Source organism: Rhipicephalus sanguineus, chromosome 1, assembly GCF_013339695.2.
Source record: "Rhipicephalus sanguineus isolate Rsan-2018 chromosome 1, BIME_Rsan_1.4, whole genome shotgun sequence".
NCBI lineage: Eukaryota > Metazoa > Arthropoda > Arachnida > Ixodida > Ixodidae > Rhipicephalus > Rhipicephalus sanguineus.
In genome coordinates this window covers 233449818-233474597 of record NC_051176.1, presented here as the reverse complement: position 1 = coordinate 233474597, position 24780 = coordinate 233449818, and the positions used below count along the sequence as shown (strand labels likewise).

Genomic DNA, 24780 nt, shown 5'->3' with positions numbered 1-24780 from the left:
TTCGAGTATGAAAATAATATATGCTGTGTAATAGCTTCAGTCGAAATGACGCTCTTCGCACGCTGCAGAGACTTCCATTTTAATATCGCCTTAGATTCCGTTGAACTAAACTGTCTGTCATACATGGGTATATTAAGCACATATCTTGCCGCCATGGACTGAACTTTTTCTAATCTTTCTTTGTTTGATGCTGTTGAAGGGTCCCACACGCAGCACGCGTATTCCACCACTGATCTTACGCATGTTTTATATAATAACTCCCGGGTTTGCTGTGGAAATGCACGTGTATTTCGTCGCAAAAATCCCAAACACCGACAAGCTTTACCTACGGTATAATCCACATGCCGACTCCATGATAAAGAGGGGCAAAAGTAAACGCCTAGGTATTTGTATTCGCACACCATTTTTACCGGTGAGCAGTTTATTGTGTATTCGAATTCACCTGGACTTTTTTTTTTTTCTGGTGAACCTAATGCACACCGTTTTCTTAAGCTTCAGTTTCATTTCCCATCGCTCACACCATGCGTGTATCGCACATAAGTCGTTTTGGATCACAGGTCAGTCAGTTTCAGAAGTAATTTTGCGGTATAATATGCAGTCATCTGCAAATAGCCTAATATGATATTGTACGTTTTCGTTAATCTCATTGATATAAAGTAAGAAAAGAAGGGGTCCCAGTACTGATTCCTGAGGCACCCCTGACGTAACATCAGTTATTGCAGACTGTTTGCCGTTTACAACTGCGCATTGTCGCCTCTCACGTAAATATTCAGCAACCCATGCAATAACTTGGGGATTAATGTCAAAGCTGGACAGTTTTTGCAGTAATAAGTAGTGCGAAACGGTGTCGAACGCCTTCTGAAAGTCGAGGAAAATACAATCAACCGAAGAGTTATCGTCCAGTGCTGCTGCTAAAACACGTGTGAACTCTACCAGTTGTGTGACGCACGATAGTTCATGTCTAAATCCGTGCTGGTTTGAGTTCAATAAAGAATTACTATCTATATGCTTAACAATGGCGGTATATAAAACGTGTTCAAGGATTTTGCAGCACACAGAAGTGAGTGAAATGGGGCGGTAGTTATTGATAACGTTGCGCGGGCCAGATTGAGCAACCGATGCCATTTTCCAGTCAGTCGGGAGAGAACTGTGTTTTAAGGACTTTTCGTAAATGAGTGTTCGCAATCTCGTGAAGCGTTGGCGATTTAGAAATCCTTGTGATACCAAGCATGAACTATAGTCTGCAAAGGCCGGTTAGCAGTAAAAAAGACCTCAAGTCACGCACTTCTAGAGAGGTACACGGAATCATGCAAACAGAAAAGCAGAGTGCACAGAGTTCCACTTCAACTATAATTACACAGAAATACAGGCTTTTTTTTTTTGTAGCCGCTACAGCAAGAAGTATATTGGTTCAGTCCCACAACACCATTTATATTGTAGTATGGGCAGAACCCAACCTAAGCAAAACATCGAGCACAGTGGAAAACACGACTGTCGCCGAAGGCCAGTACCCCATTGATTGGCGGATTGCACTTCTCACACACGTAATAGGAACGTTAGGACGGCTTCGTGCATTAATGTGGCAATGGAGGGCGTATATACCACCATTGGGCTGTAGTCAACGCGCTTTCTTGGATATGTGCAACACTTAATTGGATATGTGCCGCCGACCGCCCATCCATACTACACTGCTAACGCCGCGACGGTGAGCCCAATCTCGCAACAATGTGTTGCGAGTAGGCCAAGTAGGCTGCACCAACATAACTGGACGGAAGGAGGCTTCCTAAAGACGACATTTATGTGTACACACGCGGGGCAGCTGTACCGATTGTTATTGTATGGACGTAACCCTAGTGGACGTGTGATACATCAACACGGGCACGCAAACCGTACTTACATCAAGTTCGATGGAGACCTGCAGTTATTTCACTTTTATTTCACTAACCGTGATTGCCCCAAACTGAGGTTGACCGCCTCAACGAAGCTAAGGAAAAGGCAGCACCCGAGACGATGGCTGAAGGCAGCGTGGCTCCGGCGGAGGCCGACAAGCAAAATGGCTGCGTCCGACAGCAGCACAAGCGGCACTGCGGTCACGGCAGCGAATAAATCCCGCGTCCATTTCGGAATTGCCCTCGATTTGGAGCTCCTTGCCTACGTGAGTAGCTTGAATCCGTTCGCGGGACCCAGTGCAGTGGACAGTGATCGCTGCAAAGATGTAGGAGATATTCGATGTCATCGAGACTGCTGTCGCCCTTCAAAAGCCACCGCTCTCGGAAGGCATTTTTCCTCCCTCGCTGCTGCTCGCCTCGTAGAAGTCGTACCAACCGTCACCGTTCACCACAGATCACCTCAACAAAATTTGCGCCATCGTAAAATCTTGCCTTGTCTCGTGCCTTGACTTGTGTCAACTATGATCGGATATTGTAGTTTATTTCTTAGCCACTAGATGGCGCAGAAAAACACGCCGAGACGAAGGCGCTGACGCCTAGACGCAGTCCACGTTTCGGTTGTTGCGTACGGTAAACTAAAAATGTGGGAGACAGCCTCAACTCTAACGTACGCAGCGCGCAGGCCGTTGCGTACGTACAGGTTCGCGCGCGCTAAACTAAAACTCTCTATTAACGTCTTCCTAAAGTGCGTCAGCTGGTCTGTCTCGACAACAGAGCTGCTGATACGCGAAACAGTCCGGCAAAACAAACCACGCACGTCTCAATACATAAGTGATGCTGGTAAATCGGTGATACGACAGTGATACTGAATATATGGCCGCTTAATTCAGCGAGCGGCCGTGCTGAACGTTACAGTTACAGTGGATAGGTGTAAACGTCTAACCTTTCACACCGACTACCAGGTGACCACCCCTAACTTACGTCAAATATTCTCAGGGACAGTAGATTAAAAACAGCAAGGAGTTGTTTTAGTCTGCGCATAGGACGCGTAACCACGGAGGCAGAATTGCACCGTGGACCCCGTGGACAGTTACGTCTGGGCGTAACGATAGCGACGGCTACAGTTACGTCTGGACGTAACCCTAGACGCACCGTTAAATAAAAGTGATGGTTCAAGTACACTTCGCCCAAATGACTTTCCAACTGTAAGCGATCGATCCACGCAAAGCACGCACTTACCACACATACATGTCCGCCACAGTACAAGCTGTGCGTCAGACAGACATTCACAAATCACGTAACTCATGGCCTTTATCTCATACTCGTACAGCTCGTTATCATATCTGATAGATTTGGCAATGGTCCACTGAACAGGGGGACATCGCGGGAACGAAAGTGGCAACGACTTGCTACGACTTCTACAACATACACAACGCGATCACGTCCCTACGGTCAGAGGTGGTTCTCGTTAATGCGCACAGTTCACGCTCAATATCAACACCAGTACAGTAGTGCGTAGTGCCGTGCCTCCCCTGCCAGCACCCACCACGCAAGCCACACAAACGGGCCACGCAGAGCACGCACTTACCACACATACACGTACGCCACAGTACAAGCTGTGCGTCAAACAGACACATTTCACAAATCACGTAACACATGGCCTTTATCTCATGCTCGTACAGCTCGTTATCATTGCTTATAGATTTGGCAGTGGTCCACTGAACCGGAGGACATCGCAACAAAAGCGGCAACGATTTGCTACGACTTCTACAACACACACAGTTCTCGTTAATGCACACAGTTCACGCTCAATATCAACATCAGTACAGTAGTGTGCCTCCTCTGCCAACACTCACCACTCAAGCCACACAAACGGGCCTGAACGCTACTCTGCCGCCACCTACTTATACACTTCAAGCCAAGTCACGCCGGTTTTAAGCGGCTATATGGGTGAACCGAACGCTTTGCCCACCTAACGTCTCCTTCCACCCGGTGGAAGGAGACACTGCCGCCCGTCGGAGCATCACCCGAGATACGGCGCGGCCGCTTCGTTCATTCCACTGCCCCCTTCTAGTACACTGTAACATGGGTGGTGTAGCTTGGGTGGGGGGGCAAGTGCTGGTGCGGCTTGAGGGGGCCAAGTGCCCCTTTTGCACACCCCTGCCGACGCCCATGTAAACACACATAAACCGAAAAACTTGGGGAGGGCTGTTTGAACCCTTCCACCATCCCTCCCTCTTATTCACATGGCTACGTTTTAACCACGAGGCGTTCCGCGCCTACTGCAGCGGAGCAGCGGATCGCAGGCACGATGATCCCAAGTTTACTACATGGTGGCTGTCTTGTTCTTGAAATAAGATGGCCTGAGCTGCTGCACTTTTGGATTTGCCAGATGCGCAGCCAGTACATCTTCCTGAAGGGAGTGTCCAAAGCGCCGCGCAAATACATGGGAGGAGCGAGGGCCTTTTGCGGTGAACTTCCGCGCCGCGGCGCTGCCGTGCCGGACCCGTGGGCTTTCTCTGCGGCGGAAGCCGCGCCAATGCGGCGAGCGTCTGCTACGCGCGTGATATTTTGGCCGCTATTAGCTAAAATCGTGGAAATTTGGGCAAACTTTAATACTGCGTCACTGTAACATAATACTGCAGCGACTCATCACACAGAGAACGCGTTTGTGTGTTTTGAAATGGGGTTTTTGTATATATCCTTGCAGCTGATTTGTCACCGCATTGGTCCACACTTCCGCGGCTGTTTGAGGAACGCATCCTGCGCACACTTCGTCGTGAGAAAAGGCGCTTAGCTTACTTTCGTGTGGAATGACGAACGTAAACTTGCTGCAGGAGACAATAAACTGGAGATAACCAGGAGAACGTAGCACATATGCACGTAGTAACTAGCTCATGCATGCTAACGCGTTTGCACCCTTCATATCCTATCTTTTATTTCGTGCATTCGATTTGTTTTACAAGGCTGCCTCCGGCACTCTTCTGTTTCAAGCCATTTCATGCGAAGACGAATGTGTCAGTCGGCGTGGCCGCGCTACCAAAAGTAAAAAATTACTCGTGTAACTCGCGTCTCGTTCACTTCGTATACACGAAAATTGACACGGAGGGGCACGAATGTACGTATGCCCAACCCGACCGATACATCACTTACGTGACATGCTTGCCATTTGCGTAACGACTAACAATAATACTGAGGCAAAAACCAGTCAAAAAAAGACGCCGGACAAGGAAAAGAAGTGACACACACCACGACTTCCAGTCGTTGTGTGTGTGTCCCCTTGTCCGACGTCTTTTGTGTGTGTGTCCCCTTGTCCGGCGTCTTTTTTTGACTGGTTTTTGCCTCAGCGTCATGTACCAACTGACCCAGACCTCGACGTTATAACAATAATAATATGGTGTATGGCGGGCAAACCCGCTTTCAGCCAGAAATAATTCTGACGATGTGTGGTCTGACGATTTGTTTCCGTCAGGTTATAAAAAACGTGGTGGTCACCAATATCGATGTCAACATGTTAGACTTACACATATTGAAGAGCTGACCGCGTAGGTAAAATGTGTGCGAAAAAAATTACATGAAAAGAAAGCCGGAGATGACTCGAAAACGAAAGCCATCTTTTTTGTCAGTCGATGCATTGATCCTCCCTCGCCCCTCTCCGAAAGCTTTCTGCACATAACGTGGTTTCGGACTGCGCACAGGATCGAAGGCATTGCAAGCTTTCTGCACCTCACCTGCTTTTACATTGCCTACATCGGGGGCCGATCACGGAGGCAATGGAAAGCGACCATGTCATGTGATGGCGTCATCATATTACGTCACGTTGAATGACGTCACAGTGACGTGATAAGTTCGGTCGACGTCATCGCGTGATGATTTTGTGCATCACTCGTGTTAGCTACGCGGGATGCCGACGGTCAATTTTCGTGTTTGATGAGGCATCTAAGGCTTTAGCATTAAAAAAAGACAAACCAAAGAAAATGAAACGATAACAGTGCAACATCGTGTATGCCTCACTTCATGTTACGAGCGATCGCCCGAAAACAAACGTGATTCTCCGTTCAGAGCAGCTGATTGCACGCGTCTGCGGGACAAAAGAGGCTTGCTTTACCCCTCTGGTCATCTCTTTATATTTATTCAAGAGATGAGCAGACTCGCTATTTAAGTACTCTCTGAGCTTCAGCACGAAATTGTGGCGGACGCTATATTGAGGTCATCAGGAAAAAGCGGGAAATTGCGGTCGGGTGCCCTGTTGGCGCGCACTCAACTGCAGCAGAAACAATCGTATTTTATGTAACTACTCGTCCACATCTTTCGTAAAGTCTCTGAACCGGGTGAACGCTAACCTCCGAGTCCCGTGAAAACATCTGAAGTTGAGAATGAGCTGTTTGAAACTGTTTTCATTTCGTATGGTGAAGGCTTGAAGCAATGCACGCATCTCGCGCGAACGTTTCATACTGACGTTCAGCGATCCAATGCAACAAGCTATTATATATATATATATATATATATATATATATATATATATATTCTTACCGTATTTTCGTTCAGGCAGCTTGTACAGCAAGAATGGGGGCATTTGCAACTTTGTTTCATGATATATGGATATTTGTAAAGCATTTTCTATATTACGCCTTTTATGCAAAAACTTGTGGAATAAGGTTAGTTTACCTTGCATTGTTTTTCTTTCAAATGTTTCGCACGGTGTGCCTTGTTGTTAGCTACCTCAGAAATAAAAATAAGCCAACAGCATTGCGGTCGTATGGCCGTCTCTACTCTTTTTTACCTTTTTTTTTTGTTACCCTTGCGTCTTCCCGGTGTGCTCCGTACATAATAAAGAGCTTGTGGAGACTAATGAATTGTCAAATAAAGCGGTGTGCATATGGCTAGCAAACCAGTGGCGACTATGATATGACATGATATGTTCAGCAAATATGAGTAAAAAGCTTGTGAAGTCACTGCGCCCAAGTATTTCAGCTGACTGCGCGTGCAATTTACTTTTTTATTACTCTTAATTCGTGCATGCGTGATGCTATTGCCCGATTACTCGTGCGAATAGGGTTTTTTTTTTTTTCGTTCTTTGCTTGTGCGTGTCCGTTTTGCGCGTTTTTACACATGCGCCAACGTTCTCGAACTCTGTGACCGGAACTAGGCGCCACGCTGATGCCGCTTGACACATGATTTTTTGGCATTCTGTTGTTGCCCCAGCACTAACACAACGCTTAAAGATGGATAAGCTTCATTCCTGACCGCATTACTAAAGTTAAGTAGACTTCAAGTGCCCTGTGTGGAAACGCGGCGCAAAAAAACTACAGCGCGTAGCAGACGCCCCTCGCTTTCCGCGCGCTTGCCGAGCGCGGAAAGCCCTGCACAAAACCCTGCACTATCTGAACTGGTTCATGGTGGTGACGTCAGAGTGCCGTCGTCGTGCAGGGAACGTTTCAGAAAGTGCAGCAGCAACGAGATGCCGAAACGAATACGAGAGTGCAGATGTCGTGCAAGCCCTCTGCTACGGTCGGCTGTCTCGCGAATTGTGCAGGTTGTGACTCGTAAAAGTGGCCGCCGCTTACGCTGCCTGGCATTTCAAACTACCGGAAAACATTCACTGAAGTATTCCTTGGGCGCCGTTAAAATAGCCACGAATGCAGTCGGCTGCGTCGTCTGCTGCGGTTACAGCCATCTTGTGCTGCACGGACTCGGCACTACCTCACGAGTAAGTGCAGGGAATTCGTGAACTGGTCTTGCACGACGGCTGCACTTTTTTGAAACGAATACCGCGGTGCCGACGCCGCCATGTTGAACTCGTGAAACGAATGCCGGAGTGCAGCACCACCGTGAACCGGTTCACGAAGTGTAGGTGAAACGAATGGACCTTGTATATGCTACCTTTAGGTAGCAGAGTTGCGCATAGGTCCGGCTAGCAACCACCGCTATGCGGTGAAGTCGCACTCCGTTTGTGCAGGCGACATGCCTACCGCGTCGCCGATAAACATGTACACCGGTGTCAAACGGTCATTTTGATCGCGATCGGGCCTGATCCGAATCGGATTCCTTGATCGTGATTGGCTTCCTTAAGCACGCAATTTGATCAGGATCGGGCTTAATCGCGATCAGCAGTGTGACACTAGAATTAATTTTCCTCTCACATTTGCACGTGTGGTTGCACATAACATTTACAAGGCTACTGCTTCCCTTGCTCGTCGTTGGTGTCGTCGTCGTCGAGGTGGTCGAGATCCGAAACATATCTAACCATGATCTAACATATCCCCTAGGAGCCCTAGGATGGCTGGGGCCCATACTGCGCCGCTATTGGCCGGAGATGGTCACGTGACCTACACGCACTTCAGGTAGTATGCGAGGGATTATTGGTCAGCTGCCAGCTCGTAAAATGATCACGTGCTACGTGACGCCAGAAAGGCAGAAAAAGAGTGTTCCACACTCGCCGCCATGGCTGCGATTGGCGCTGACTAACACTCCAAGGTTTAAAATGCACATATATACCCCACAAAGTGGACGGGGGGATGACCGCCGCCGTAGCTCAGTGGTAGAGCATCGGACGCGTTATTCGAAGGTCGCAGGTTCGGTCCCTGCCGGCGGCAGGTTATCTTTTCGTCCACTTTACTTTCTTCACATTCATATTCTAAATACTACAAATAACACCCCCTATACTTTCCTTGGCATTATTGTCTGTTAGTTCTCATTAATATTGTGTCCAACAAAGAAAACGAGCCCTTAAGATTAATCTTCTTTCCTTCATTCATAGCAAGGGTCTCGTTCTGGCAGTCTTGATGCCTTCAGGTAGTATGCGAGGGATTATTGGTCAGCTGCCAGCTCGTAAAATGATCACGTGCTACGTGACGCCAGAAAGGCAGAAAAAGAGTGTTCCACACTCGCCGCCATGGCTGCGATTGGCGCTGACTAACACTCCAAGGTTTAAAATGCACATATATACCCCACAAAGTGGACGGGGGGATGACCGCCGCCGTATCTCAGTGGTAGAGCATCGGACGCGTTATTCGAAGGTCGCAGGTTCGGTCCCTGCCGGCGGCAGGTTATCTTTTCGTCCACTTTACTTTCTTCACATTCATATTCTAAATACTACAAATAACACCCCCTATACTTTCCTTGGCATTAGTGTCTGTTAGTTCTCATTAATATTGTGTCCAACAAAGAAAACGAGCCCTTAAGATTAATCTTCTTTCCTTCATTACAGTAAACATGTTCCTACTATAATGGACCACGTTGAGAGTTTGCAAAATATAGGTATATATTCTCCAAGTACATCATTTCTTGAATTGACTTCTGCTTTCTTCTGTTCGTGCTCTTTTTTTTTCTGATCATGTCGTTAAGTTTGTTAACCGTCCTTCATTTCAATGTATGTCCTGTTTTGGTTTCGATATTTGGGCCCTGATGGGCAATCAATTGGCATTACTACTTGGTTCTGCATGTCCAATTCACTGTGATGGATGCACTGCATGCTGACATGTACATAACATGTCCCATTACATGCTGAAGTAGTAGTTCAATGCAGCAGAGCACCCATTAAAATTACATTAGTTCACATAAAAGAGTATGCTTTGCTCCCTGACTTTTTGAAATGAGGTACTACACTTACCAGAAGCTTGGAAGTTTATCATTTAGAAAACGCAATTCCCGAAGCATGTTTTTTTTTTTTTTTTACATTTGCGTGCGCTAAATTTTAATTTTAACGGCATCGAGCTGTGTTGTGAAGAATGAACAAATATCCACAAAGTGCCTCCTGTCTTTTCTTTCTCTTTTTTTTTCACCGTAGCTGAATAAGAATGCACTCATACGCCAGCAAAATTAAGTTATAGGGTTTCTTGCGTCGTGTCAATTGTTATTGTTATTATTATTAGGTTTTAATACATAGAGAACACGAAGGCACAGAGGAAACAGAGAGGGTACAGGCTGACAACTGCCACCTAAAGGGGCACAATGCCTGCCTGCTCCTTGAACGGGCAGGGGGAACAGAGGAAATGAACATAGGGGGGAAAGAAAGAGGAGAAAAAAACAAATAACACAGACGTAAACACAAATTAGCACGTGCTCGCTGCATAACGAATGCGGGACACTAAAAATTGTGCTTAGTGTCTCACATGACCCACATGACGGACTGTCTACACGTTCTTGATGGATTAATATCCCACGCACTCATACAGAGCCAACTTATATAAGAGGGCTCTGTCACGACGAGGCAATCCACGACCACGAATACGGGGAGGGAACAATCCGCTTGCTACACGCTGGTCAGGGTGCTGCTTCAGAAGATGTCAGCGGATGAACAGACGAGCGTTGTCAAACAGGCATGAAATTTCTCGGCAGTCACATTCGTTGTGGGCACAACTTGAAGCTAGGCGATCGGCGTCTTCATTGTCATCAATACCCACATGCGTAGGTATCCAGTAGGTCCAGTAGCACATGAGGGACAACCCCACGAGAAATACACGCCAAAGGGGGCGACGCCGTGTACACGCTCCCGGATTAATGTTGATTACCACTTCATCCATCGTAAAACGATCGGCGTATGGGCGCTTGTCAGCAAAAGGCTCAAACATTTCAGCGTCATCTCTACGGCGGGCACGGCTTCAGCGCAAAACAAAACACGAACGTGGGCGCCGCCATGTTGATTGAAAACAAACAAAAACAAACAAAAAATACCAAAAGCGCACGTAGGTCACGTGACCATCTCCAGCCAATAGCGGCGCAGTATGGGCCCCAGCCATCCTAGGGGATATGTTTCGGACACACGCCGCCGCTGGTCGAGGCGCTGATATGGTGATTTGTCCCTTCCACCACATTACAGACCCCGTCGATTTGGCTGGCGGCCGCCATTTTGTTTGGTTGTTTGTGAGCTGCAGTGAACGCCGTGAATTGCGCCTAACTACTATTCTGCCCGTATTCCTAGAGCAGTCTTTTGTTGGAGGTATGAAGAAAAACACTCATTTAATATCTGTTTGGAAGTGTTTTTTGTAGATTGTTCTATCTGAATGAAATCGGTAGGTTACGGGATTTGTGAAGTGCCGTGAAAACTTGATTGCTGTTGGTAGTACGAAGCATTTTGGTTAGCTTTATTCATCTTTACGGGCAAGTCAAGGGTATTAGCTTCCGCTTAAACCCTGAATGGAATCGTGGAAGGCAAACTGTTGCAAAACTTTTGCTCGATCACTACTCGAGCCTGTGCGCAATATGTGGATTTCTTTTATTGTTGCTGCTTGTATGCGACGTCGACAACTTTGTACTGGGAATACCCTGTGCGTAGTGGATTGACCAGTTTTATTGCTGTCGTTAAAATGTGATTTACTTGATGTCTTTGTGCATTTGAGGAGCTGGACGTATGAGGTTGAAATAGCAAAGAATCGCAGTGAAACAATACGTGTCATATTTGCAGGTGTGTTACGATTTCACTGCCAGCAACGTGGTGCCGTTCATGTTAGGCGGCATGCCATAGAGCATACAAAAGTTGACAGGTTATACGTTCAGCAGGACATCATCTTGTCGTTCGGTCATGCTGCCTTGGCGCTTTTTCATAGCCAGTTTCAAGAGCGCGATAGTGTTCAAAGTACCATTCTTGATGGTGGCCAATGAGCAGCTTCTTCGCGAAAATTCTTTTAGCGCAGAAAAAAAAGCCACAAGACAATATTTGATTAAGGTGTTCCTAGTGTGGTTCATGACCTCAGCATCATTACGGCCATGATTTACAGCAGGGTTCAGCAGCATTTTGTATCTCGCAGGAAGCCCACAGAATGCTGGTGAACTCAGGCTCGCACTCTTGAAAAAGTATTTATGCTTTTAAGCAACATCATGCTGGTGATGGCCAGACATTGAGGGATTATGATGTGCCATTCCGCTTGCTCCTATGGCAGGAGCGCTGTGAACATGTGTAAGCATGTGAACAGTTTTAACACCTTGACATGCTTATGAGGTATAACTAATGCTGCTTTGATCTAGGTTTAGTGTCAATTACCACATGGTGGATGAGCTGAAGCATTGGTACTGTTTTTACAGTACATTGCCAACGCATGCAGTTAAGCATACATCTTTTTTGTAAATTTAGAATTCCGTTTTATACTACTAATGTCCTGTTTGAGTAGTGTTGTAATGCAAATTTTTCATTTTCACCGTACTCTTGTAACATACTCTTTAGTCAATTATTCATTCCTTTAAAGATCTGGGTATCATACACTTAGCTACTTATGTGCCATAGGGAATTGTGCTATTACATTGCTCTTATGAGCACTGTTACGTAAAAAAAACAATGTGCAACTATCAACAGAATATATGTTCACTGAGACGCAAGACTTCAACATCGACAAAGTGGGAGTTAGCTTGTGCACAGAACATACGCTGTTTGCTATGGGCTTTTTTCGGTCTGAATGTGTAATTGGAACATGGTCTCATAGCAGCTGAGCTGCAAATAGATTCCTGCGAGATAAGGGGCTGTGCGGTTGCACATGCACTGCACTTCAGTGCACATGCACTGAAGGCACTTTGAACAGATAAACCTGTAGTCCAAAGCTACGGCATAGTGCTCTTAAATGGACACTGAAGAGAAAATAATTGCACCTGTGTTGGTACATTACCCTTCTACAATTCCAGAAACATCACTTTCGTAGCAAGAAGATGCTTGGTAAGCCAGAAAAGGTGCAAAAAGTAGTGTGATGTCAACGGCACCTTCACGTTCCTGCACCAGCTTACTGTGATGGCGTAGATTTTGACTGTGTCTGCTAGTGCCTACTTGTAAAAATAGACTACATTTTGTTCTAAAGGAGCCAGAGACTGAACATAAGTTTCGGAACTTTTATTGAGCCTAAGTGCAAATAAAGTAAAATATATTGAAATCTGTGTTGTCACACTAATGTACTGGCATTGTGCTTCCAGCGTGAAATTCAAAAAATGGACTTGCACCTTTATCTGCTCTTTGTAATAAGTCCTGTCATAAAACTAATAGCAGAAGAGTTCAAAGAATAAATCATTAAACTAAACTGGTTTAATATCTCTGTTTAGGGTCCCTTTAAGTTGTGCTTTCCTAATTGCCATTAGTTCTCTGTCTTTGTGAAAACTTAAGTCATCTCTGGCCACACCCAGTTCTTGTTCATCATCAAGACTTGCATTGTTATGTTAAACTTGCACTTGTAGACTCTCCAGTTAAGATATTTGCAGAATTGGGAGGCTTCTTTTAATTTACAATTTGACAGAGCGTACAAAGTTTTTATTACATGATGATCTCTGATTGTCTTGTTCCATATGTATGAAATCATGCAAAAACTTCATTAGTGATAACGTTTGGTGCTTTCATGATACTGCGTAACAGAATGAGGCGTGACTGTATGGTTTTATCTAAAGTATAGCTGTGTATGCCCTGCATGACCACGCAGCTGTCATTGAACACCTCCATGTCATCTCTAGTCCCTTATGCCAGCACCAACCTCCTGTTTGGTCTGTGTATGAGGGAAAGTTCATAAATTTGAACTGGATTCTGGAGAAGTTGCATGTCCATGTCACGCTTTTTCAGCTTCTAGCGCATAACACAAAACAAGGACTGGTTGATGACTGACGAAGGTCCTCGTCTTGTGTTGCGCTCGAAGCTAAAATGGAATACCAACATGCCCAAATATACGTGATTTAAAATCACGCTTTGCTTTCATTTATTCGTGCTGCTTCAATTTTGTTTGAGATTTCAACTGTTAATATGTCCTTAGCTCTGCAGAAGAAAATGTGTATGCTGTAATATGAATGTAGTACCTATCTATGGTACTCAGTGGGGCTCGTGAATCAAAATGGATCTCTCTTTCAAATATATTCAACAGGTATCATGGCAGATGACCTTGACGTGGAGGCCTTGCTGGAGGCACCTTATCGAAAGGTGATTTTCTTTCCATTTCATTCTCTTTGGGAAAGCAGAGACAGCCGCATGTTTGAACAGTGATAATGTTGCTAAAGTCTTTTAGATTCTAAGTCTGTGCACATAGCATTCTGTTAATGTTTCCAAGTAACATGAACTGGAAGATATAATCGTTGCAATTGCAGTAGTCTTGAAAAATATTTAGTCCTTGTAAAGCATGAAGCTAGCTTATGCCAACATGTGTTGTCATAATTACCTAGTATGATGCGCATTCTTTGTCAGATAAGCATTATTCTCAATGTTTGATTTGTGAAATTGGGTCGCCACCTCTACATAATGTGTCCGCTTTGTGTCTTATAGACCCCCCACACTAGACACCAGCACTTCTTCCCTAGCTACCATTGGGACACTGCAAGAAGGTAGTAACCTCTGAAGGGCATCATCACTTGACCTGTTCTTTTCTTTTTTTTTTTTATTTATTATTCTCATTATTTTATTTTTTTTCTAATTTGCTTTGATGTGAGATCACATTTAAAATTAATTTTAATACGAGTGCTTAGCATTTGTTTTGCTAATGCAAATGCATATTTAAAATATCAAATATTTATACTGATAGTAATGTCAGCATTATGCATATAACGAAATGTGCAGTTCATGTCTGGACAGGCCCAAGCCTTGTCCGTAGTCACTGTGAACTACTGCTATGCTACATTTTGTCGTGATTTGACACAAGGATCCTTTCCTTGTTATCAGGCAGTGTGAGGCTTTTGGCGCGCCTATTGAACAGCCGACGTCGACCAGGGTCTCGCTTCTGAAATGGTGTACCATTCCTCTTGTCTCAGGGATGGCTGGGAAAAGATGGCTGCCGCCCCTCCCCCACGTTTGAAACTCTTCAGCGAAGCCATTTTCCTTGGAGGCTGATTTCTCGCAAAACAAAACGAACGCATTTGTGAACAAAGACATTCGCGACTTTTTCTCCTTTGGAGACATTTTTTTTTTCTCTTCTCTCCCTCTCTAGGTCATTTCAAGAACAGATGATTCTCTTCCTTTTTCTGTCTCTCTCTCTCTCTCTTTGTATAAATGTTCTTGTATGTGTGTGGTCCGATTGTGTGTGTGTGCGCTTGTGCATAGCCTACAGGCTCGGCTCCCTTGTACTGCAAATAACTGTAATCTTGTGGACTGATGTTTTCCTTAAAAAAGTACAAATCTGCAGCCAGTATCGTCATTGTTACAGTGAGGAGGCTGCGGACGAATTATGATTTTAAAAAATTGTACAGCCTAGGAAGTTGGATGCAAGCACTACGATTAACAGACTCTGCCTTCTATTGTGGTTTTGAAAAAGCATTCCTTGCATTGATATGCATTCCCTTCGCAAGTATAACATTTATTTTTCGTGTGGCATTAGATCAGATATGTGTGCTTGTTTTTAAAGGCACACTAAAGGCAAATAATAGCCTAATTACACGGGCACGCTAAGTTAAGTCACAACGAACCTCTGTTAACCAGAGTTAAAGTTACCGCCAACTGCAGTTGACACCTCTTACACGGGAAAAGCTGTCCCTGGTTTAGGGTTGTGAACAGGCCACGTGATACTCAGCTTCCTGAATTATATAAAAATTCAGCTGCTTTTCATAACTATGCTGGCCAATAAGTATGCTGGCCTTCCTGTTTGCTTCTGCAGTCCCTGAGCGTTTTGCTTTAAGTGCTTTGACAGTATCTGGCATAAGTTAAGGCTCATCTCGCAACTACAGGCAAAGTCACCTTGTGGTTGGCGCGAAATGCAAGACAATTAGTGGCTTGATACGTTTGCTATCACCTTTGGTGCTATTCTGGACATTGTCAAACTCTGCCATTGGTCAACTCTCGTTGGCCCAGAGGGCTGTTACATCCTTTCTGAGTGGCTTAAAATGCCGCCATTGCGAATTTTGACAATATGGCGGAATTTGATTGTGTCCAGATTGCACCATGTTTCGTATCGAGACACTCATTGTTTGTTTTGCAGAACTGTTTCATGTATCCGCATTTCTGTTGAGACAGACCAGTTGACTATTGGGTAGACGTCTTGGCCTCCGTTGGAGCCACGTTGCCTATGACCGCCCGCATGCGTCCCGCCATTTTGTTAGTTTCCTTTAACTGAGGTGGTCAACCTCAGTTTAGAGCAATCACAGTTTGGGGGGTAACTGCATTTAGGTTTTTTCTCTAACTGGACAGGACTACGGTTTCTGGAAACGTGAGTTTCGTTGCAGCTGTGGTTTACATGCCCGTGTAACTAGGGTATAAGTTAGGCTACAGTGATAGATTAAGGCTTCAGGGCGTCTAAAAAGTCACTACTATCAACAGTGCTTCAAGTGATTCAGAAATTAAGCCAAATGTGGGATGTGACTTGTGACTCAAGCAGAACATTCTATAACTACCTTGATGATAATTCCATCACTAAAACTCACTCATTGCAGTGCATTGTAAGAGAGAAAAAAATGCTGTTTGTGCATGTCTATTTGTCTAAGAAAAAACTTCGTTACCCCAGGTGGTGTCCAAACTCGCATTCTAGCCACAGTTTTGTCGAAGTAACGGCCACTAATCTCAATGGCTATGCTTGCACTGAAAGTGCCAGATTCTGTAGCGCAATCCTGAAATGCATCACGACCACGATGTTTCTGACACCATCTCTTGATGATTAAGCGGTTGGTTCAAACATTATTGTTTAGTTCTGTGCTGATCTTGCTTGCTTTCAAGACTCACTTTAATTGCAATTAAAAGAAAATAGTGTGTCGATGCGACGTTGTTTACACGTCTGTAATGTTTTACACAAGGAACTATAACACCGGCTTTCGAGCAGTAAAGGGGTGGGATGCCATATGAAATGTCTAAACTTCTCACTAGGGAATGGGTGATACGGATTGCACTAATAGTATGCGAAATCTTAAATGCAGTTTTCTCTTAAACTTAGCATTTGCCTTGCACAAAAGAAGCACTGTTGAGGCTTTTGAAATGGTATTTTAGCAGTCCACATGCCTTTAGTGTCACTTTACACCATCATTATGGCATAGCAACATTTGTAAAATTGAAATATTTTAGGTTGCATAAGTATTGTTTTAATGAACAGTAGTTTTTCAGGCTTACTTGGTGTAAGCACTGGTAATAGCGTTACTCACTTGGTTTAGTTTAATCTGCTTGCATGTCACAAGCACTTGATTCGAAGTAGTATTTAAAATATAAGGCTATTTAAATGTCATTATGAGCCTACATAATGTTCACTCAAGATCTGTTGTATTCCACCTCATGGTGCTTGGGAAGCACTTGCATGTAACTGAAAATATCGAGATTGTGTGAGTTGGGTGAATGTGCATGAATGGGTGTGGATGGCATGAGAGTATTTGGTCCCATGTTTTGCAGGTATACGAGGATGATGTATCAGGTAATATTGAAATTGTAGTTTTTTTTTGTTATTTCGTTCATTTTTAAAGGTGGTACTGCATTATATTGTGATTCTTGAACATCTGATGCAGGGCTGAGCTGAATGGTGACGCTGCAAGTTGGTTACAGTCGGTGATTGTGCCTTGTGATACTCTCTGCTGATTTTATCCCTTAGCCTCCCTTCTTACCTTAGTGTTTTAAAGTTTATACGTATAAAAGGGGCTTTCCTACTTGCTGGCCTGTACAGAAAAGGAAGCAGAAAAGCTCCACCAGCTTATAAGCATTATCTCCATGCTTTGAGCTGGTGGCAGGGAGCTCCTCTGTTTTGCCCCTTGTTGGATAGTACTTGCTCATTTTGTGCTCTTCCCCCCTTTTTTGCCCTCATCCCTTCCCCTTCACTGTTGAACAACGTACACATCAACGGCCCTGACCAATCGACTTCTGGCCTGGCGGATGTGGCGGGTGTCTTCGTGCTGCTTTTTTGATCCTCTCCACGCTCACAAAATCTCAACAGGAGGAGGTGAACGGTGCAGGGAGCCTTCATCAAGCAAGTTCATCTGGAGAAGGCACTAAGGGCTCAGCTGACAAGGAGAACAGGCAGTAAGTTTTTCTATTTTTATTTTTTACATTGGCATGACATGCTACTGTCATCCATGCATATAGGGCATGGTTCCGTATTGTTGTTGGCAATTTCGGTCTCTGGTTCAGGTTTATGATAATTGAGAGCTACTTGCTGTGGTAGCTTAGCAGATAAGGCGCCACACATCAAAATTCAAGAACACCAGTGTATTTAGATCTAGAAGCACGTGAAAGAATTACAGGCGCTGATAACTAATCCAGAGACATCCACTAGGGCATGCCTCATATATCCTAGTTTAGGCTTGTAAAATCCCAGAATGTTGTCCTTGAGAGCTGCAATTTCTTTTTATCTATATACACGTGCTCAACTTCAAATGAAGCTAGATCTACCGTGGCCTGTAGTAGCTACTGGTCCACAGGTAATTTGGCAACTGCCAAGCAATTTGGTCTGCTCTTAAGGGGTAGTGCCACCAAATTTTGAGGCTATAAAAAGCATGCTCTAGGCTTCCTCTGTATGCAAGGACACTCAGCACGAGGTGTTGAACACAGCAAAAGTTTAGAATATGTTTTAATTCGCTCCCAAAGTGTGCCTAAATGCTCATTCTCACGATCGAGACCCATCGCCAGCGTGACTGACACAGATGTAGGAAGTGGAAGGAAAGTTTTAGTGACATCAGACCATATTAGAGTGATGTGCAATGAGTGGTGAACCACAGCTGCACTGCACCAGGCAAGCCAAGAGAGTGTCGGCTATGAACCTACAATCAATTTTCCTCAGCGTGTTGCCGAAGTATCCCAATTTGCTCACATTTTGCAATGTGCTTCGCATCGTCACGCGAAGCTGCAAAGGCGACTTTAGAGAATTTTAGTTTGCTTGCACACCTCTTTGCTTGAGCATACCGGGTTACCATAAACGTGACGCCAGATAGATGGGGCCACCTTGCGGCGCTAAGGTGAACCAGGCAAACACAATTGTTGTTGCAGAAATCTAATGTACAGTAAAAGCTCGTTAATTCGAACTGACGCCCCTGGTCCCTGCACAGCCCTGTCAATTTCTATGGAGGAAAATTCCCGATAATTCAAACGCGTCGGTATTCACAGCAGTTAATTCGAACTGGGAGCACTTGGTTTTCATCGCTCCTTGCAAATGTCAGCTCAGAGTGATCACAATGTGTTGCAAAACCAAACCAAATCAAATTTACTAGAGATTCAAAGCAACGGAACAGCAGCATTTCTAAGCAGGTAAGAATTTGGACGCTGAGCTGGAGCTCTTGGGCAAGCTGCAAACAATGCTCATGGAGTTGCAACAGAAGTAACGCAAACAAGTGAACTCTTGATTGCGTTAACCATGCCATGTAAATGAACGTGTTTTGGAGCATAACTATCGACATTGGCTCACTGCTCACATGAATGCATGTCGGTGCTTGTTTCTGGCATATCACTGACTGAACAATTCTGTTCACTGTTAGAGCTCCATGAACTTAATTTACGAAATCTCCTCCCACAAACATGTAGTGGCATCTAATTCGTGATAACGAGTCCAAAGGTGGTTTCTTTGAGTTCTGGCCACGCAATGTGGCGCGATTTCCGTTCATTCTAGCGCCCTCCCCTTAATTCGAACAATTTTATAGTCTCCTTCGAGTACACATTAATGAGCTTTTGCTGTATTCTACTTCTCTACTGATGTCAATTCTAGGCAGCGGAGTAGCTCCGAGTGCGTTGCCTTTCTAAACATTCTTTCGCCACATTCACTTAGCAAAAGCAAAAAAGCGCACCTATAATTGTGGTTCCACAAAGCGTCACAAGATGTCAGTACTCTTTTCTGGTAACCCAGCACTTCACAATGCTCTCAGCTTATACCACAATTCTGTACACGCTAATATTTTCTGTTAGAGAAATCTAGCGAGTTTTGAAGGCATCCTGATGTTTGCTATGTTAAAACATTTTAACATAACAAAAAAATGTTAAACAACATTTTTTCGCCACGGTCACTCCGTGAAAACAAAGAAGTGCAACTATAATTGTGGTTGCACGAAGCGTCACAAAGTGTCGATACCATCGTTCAGTACTCTGGAAACATCTGCGTATACTTTTCCCATTGCGCACGTGGCAATCGGGGTTCACCATGCTTTTCTCTCGCGTTTTTCTGGTTATGGCTGTCACCCCTTTGTAGTCTTGGAAAGCAGGCACGCATTCCAGCTTTGAAAATACCGAAGAGCCGAAAACTGCCCATCAAGTTCTACCGTTTCCAGTGGAAGCAGTGTGAGGAGCAAAGACATCAAGAGTGGATTATGGCAGTTTGCCGAACTAAGCGATGCTTGCACGGTCTTGTCACCTTGAAGCAGTTTTTGTCACACACAGTATTACCAACTGTAACAGGAAGAAACACGATGGCTATGCTCATTTGAAAAGGAAGTGCGTTTGTGAAGTGAGGCTACAACAAATAGAGAGACGCTGTACGTTTCGAGATTGTGCGCTGGCTTTCCGAATAAAACATTTGTGACAGCAACGGAGCATATTACTTTAATACACCACGGTTTAAATACCGTACCGTGAGTACTACAAAAGTTTTATTCAGCTGATGGCAGTCTATTTCCCATTGCGGCCCAATGTAAACAGGATTAAGCTGCATGTTTGCACTGAGCGTTTATATTGGCCTTGCATGCAACACTTCGTGATTGCTTAGCTGTCTGAGGTGTTGCGGATCACGTGACTGCAACGTCACAGATTAGTCAGTGGGCACGACCCCTGCGCCTCCTCGGAGGTCATGGGGACCTTCTCCCCGACAGGGCAAACGATCCCCCAGTGGTGGGGGATATAGCAGAATTTCAGGCTGTTGTTTGGCCACATGGTTGCACTTGCTCCTGCAGAGAGCGGCAGTGGGTGTCCAGTCTGCGGCTGGTCGTCTGTGGCTCGTCGTCAGCAGCTGGTGAAACGGGCAGTACAAGCCGTGACCATAGTAGTCTGGTAACACTGGTCTCCCCCTCTGTTCGCCTTGTCCGTGTGAGTGGGGGACATTTGTGAGGAATTTTTTCCCCCGTGTGAATACCGCTTCTCATCCGATGCAAACCTTGGCAAAAGTGAAACTCCCATGAAACTGAACACTGTGCATTGCATTGCTGCCAGCGACTCAACAAGGCAGACGTAAATTTATGCTCTTCACACTGAGATAATAATAAATTAAAAGCCGCACTACAAACTTGCCATCCGAGCATTCGAAAGTTGAGAGCTATACAAATGCACGTGAAAGCGTGGTGGTTGTTTGCTGAAAGCTCCAAGCAGGACACTGCCGCAACGAACTTGCGGTAGCGCTCGCACAAACAGCATCGTCCTTGACGACCTGCTCAGTCCCGCAAAAGTGGTCGATCAATCACTCTCCTCTAATGAGAATCACACCGTGAAAATGTTTTATCCATCTCTGATTCTTTTTAAACCTTCAGAGCAAAAATAATCACGGCGGCAATAAAATTTGCCACGGCGGCAATTAAATTAAATTTTGCCACGGCGGCAAAAATAAACCACGGCGGAAATAAAATAAAGGAGAAATGTGTCTGAGGCGGTCCAGCGATGCCTGAGCAGAAAGTATGAATGCCTGAATTTAGAGAATAAAGACGACAGTGGGTGCAGGACAGTGTCTTTATTCTCTAAATTCAGGCATTCATACTTTCTGCTCAGGCATCGCTGGGCATATGTACACTGGTAGTGTCCATTTGCACCTCGATAGCTTGGGTTCACATGTCCTGAACAGGAACGTCACTTTTGATGTCATTGTTAGAGTGGTCTGGCTCACTTGCTTTTAGGAAATTATCACGTTGGTGTCAGTGGCACGTTGCCGTTGACCTTGGCTATAACAGTAGTGATGTTGGCAAAATAGTGAGAAACGCAAAGTGGCACGGTGTAGGTTATTGCCTCTCATTGACATGGGTCAACCGCTGACACTAGCAAAATAGCAATACTTGCTGTAACCGTCCTACCAAATCACGTCATACATGAGGTGATTACGGTGCTCAGCTGCTGACCCAAAAGTCATGGGTTCGATCCCGGCCGTAGCATTTACATTTCGATAGAGGCGAAATGCTAGAGGCTCATGTACTAAGTGATGTCACTGCATGTTAAAAAAGAACACCAGATGGTCGAAATTCCTGGAGCCTTTCATTACGGTGTGCCTCATAATCATGGTTTCGGCACATGAAATGACGGATATTATAAATGTTCAGAAAAATGGCCACACCTCCACCACGAAAAGAAAATAATTATAAGAAGACAGCGGTTCTGAAATTTTCTGACCTTGGTCAGCTGTGTGCGGAGCACTTATTTAGTCACTTTCACAGCAGTACATTGGTGTCATGCGGAAAAGTGTGTTAAGATTGGTAAGGGGCTGCTAGCTTTTACGGGACATAGCTCATTCTGTCCCTTAAATACACGTGCAGGCATGCATCATATAATTATGATTAATACTATGATTGCTGATGTCTGAAAACTTCACTGGCAATCATTCAGAGCTGTCTATGGCGTTGCTGCGGCCGTGAGATACAATAAATAAAAACACACAACAGTTTTCCTTTGTCGCATACTTGTAGCATACCGGCACACTAATTTGGCATCTTAGTTTTTCATGTTTTTCGGTCATATGAATTTCGGCTAACACGAATATTTTTTGTGACTTGGCGAGATTTGTATCACCGAGATTCTGCTGTAATTTGCTTTTGCCTTGTGAGTCTACTTGCCATAAATATATCATCTCTGCTGTTCCTTGTGCGCAGTGGCAGCAGCAGCAAGAAAAGGCGCAGTCGGAGCCGTAGCCGGAGCCGAGGTCATGGACGTCACAGGAGCCGAAGCCGTGGCAGGGACAAGCGCCGTTCCAGGTCCCGGTCTCGAGAGCGAAGGCGGCGGCGTTCGCGCAGCCCTGGACGTCGACGAGGACCACCGCTGCCTCCCCGGCCACGAAGCCGGTAAGCACTTGGTGTAATTTTTTGTATAAATTTGCAACTGCAGTATTTTCTTGTCATATTCTGTTAGTTTATGTGCACTAGAATTCCACACAGTAGGTTTCTCTTAGTTTGATCTCGGCAGGAGGTCTTGACTGGTTCCTATGCGTTTGCATTGTACAAGACTGTTATTTAAATTCTGAAATTCGCCTTAGCTGTCTCGCACGCACTGAACCTGTATGGTGAGCACAGGAGTGACTCCAGTGCAGTTACCGTATTTACTCGATTCTACCGCGCCCTCGACTGTAACGTGCACCCGTTTTCCGCGACCAAAAAAAAAAGTACATCGATTCTAACGCGCACCCATTTTTCGTGAGAGAAATGAACAAAAGAAGTCCGTAGGAGTCCACCTTCGCACATTCAGAAGAAGAAGTATTTGGCTTTTAAAGAACTAAAGTTTCAAAAAAAGAAAACACAAAGTCAAACGGCGGGCCTTGCCGCTGAAACTGTCACCACTACGGCGGCGATACGAGTCGCATAATGGATCAGTCTTCGTCGCTGTCAACGCTCTTCGATTTCGGCAAACCGGCCCTGCTTTTGTCCACAGAAACTTTTTCGTGAAGCTTTGCTGTAAAACAATCTTCTGCTTCTGTTTGCGCCAGTCTCGCACGCACGTTTCGGCAACTCCGAACGACCGCGATGCGGCCCAATTTCCATCCGTCTCTGCACATGTAATAACTTTTCTTTGAAATGCGACATCGTTGTGCACTCATCGAGTATTTGGAGTGGGCACTTCCATGCCACCGATGCGAATGTAGAACGGGATGACAAACTCCTCAGCACACGTACGAACTGAAACAATGACAGAAATGGCCGAGGTGCGTAGGAGGCGGCCATTTTGAAATGCCGATGGCAATACGATAACCGAGTTTCTTTTTTTTTTTTTTTTTTCGGTACTCGATTCTAACACGCATGCGATTTTTCGACTCGTTTTGCCGAAAAAAAGGTGCGCGTTAGATTCGAGTAAATATGGTAAACCTTGTTACGACACAGTTGAAGGTGGGGCCCAATTTATTCTGTTATAAAACATTTGCCGTCCTTACTGCCCATATCACTTTGCAGGAGAGATGTGCCTTATTTAGTGTATTCTAAGCACCACCCTTTTTTCACGATTGCGATACTAAAAGTGAAGGGGGGGGGGGGGGGGGGTGCTTGGATTAGAAAAATTGAAAAATGGCCACGTGGCCCAGCCCCTCTTCGCGGCAATATTTTGACGAGCTGGGTGTGAGAAATCGGATCTTATTTAAAAAAAAGAACAATAAAAATAAAAATAGGTGCAGAAAATGAACCCACCACTTGTGCCTGATACTTAAGTTGCTCACTCTCACTGCCACTGGAGTTGGTTGCACCACTGGAGTCTGTTGCACCATTTGAGCCGCTGCTTTTGGTAACCCACAACAGATCGTCTTCCATGCCGTCCAAGTTGTTTGGGATTGAACACTTCTTCAGTGATTTAACGACAATGTTGACTGATCCGCTTCATCATTGGGGTTCCTATGCCTCCTGCGGTCTGATAACGTCAGCGTTTCTGATGCTTGTGAGTCATCATGAAAGTGTGCTTCGTATGTTTAGTTATTTAACGCCTCTAACTGTTGGTGACAGTGGAATCACATACTGTGATTATGGTTCTGTGGATGACGCTGTTCTCATTTTCATGGTTTTATCCGTCAACAAAAGATTCTGGCTTAATGTGCTGCCGTGTGCATTTACAGTGGCCGAGTCTGAACTCTAGTCTGAAACATTCATGGTTATCTGCTGTGCAGCAGGGCTAAGTGCAACGAGTGCGGAGGTACCCTTTCCATTTCCAGAGGGTGCGAAAGATTACGGCATCGCGGTGCAATTGAGCCTGGAATGTGACAGTTGCGGCGTTTTGGAGGCGAAGTGGAGCTCGCGGTGCGTGTCTGGAACGGCAAAGTGCAATCCATTCGAGATCAACATTCTCGCGGCCCGTGCAGTTCAAAGCACCGGTAGTGGGCAAACAGCGCTCAATGACTTATTTTCTGCTATGGGAATATCCCACAGAGGCCTGCATCATAAAACATATCAAGGA

The 24780-nt window shown here is 45.1% G+C and overlaps 1 protein-coding gene across 2 annotated transcripts in view; it reads left to right on the top strand.

Moving 5' to 3' along the window:
- The first annotated feature begins 10686 nt into the window (after positions 1–10686).
- Positions 10687–24780, top strand: part of LOC119374689 (RNA-binding protein 39) — a 69484-nt gene continuing 55390 nt past the window's right edge. For both annotated transcript variants that reach the window (XM_037644874.2, XM_037644865.2), the window contains exons 1-4: positions 10687–10830; positions 13715–13770; positions 17678–17763; positions 22506–22694. In XM_037644874.2, coding sequence (XP_037500802.1) covers positions 13720–13770; positions 17678–17763; positions 22506–22694 — 326 coding nt within the window. In that variant the 5' untranslated portion in view covers positions 10687–10830; positions 13715–13719. The remainder of the gene's footprint in view (positions 10831–13714; positions 13771–17677; positions 17764–22505; positions 22695–24780) is intronic.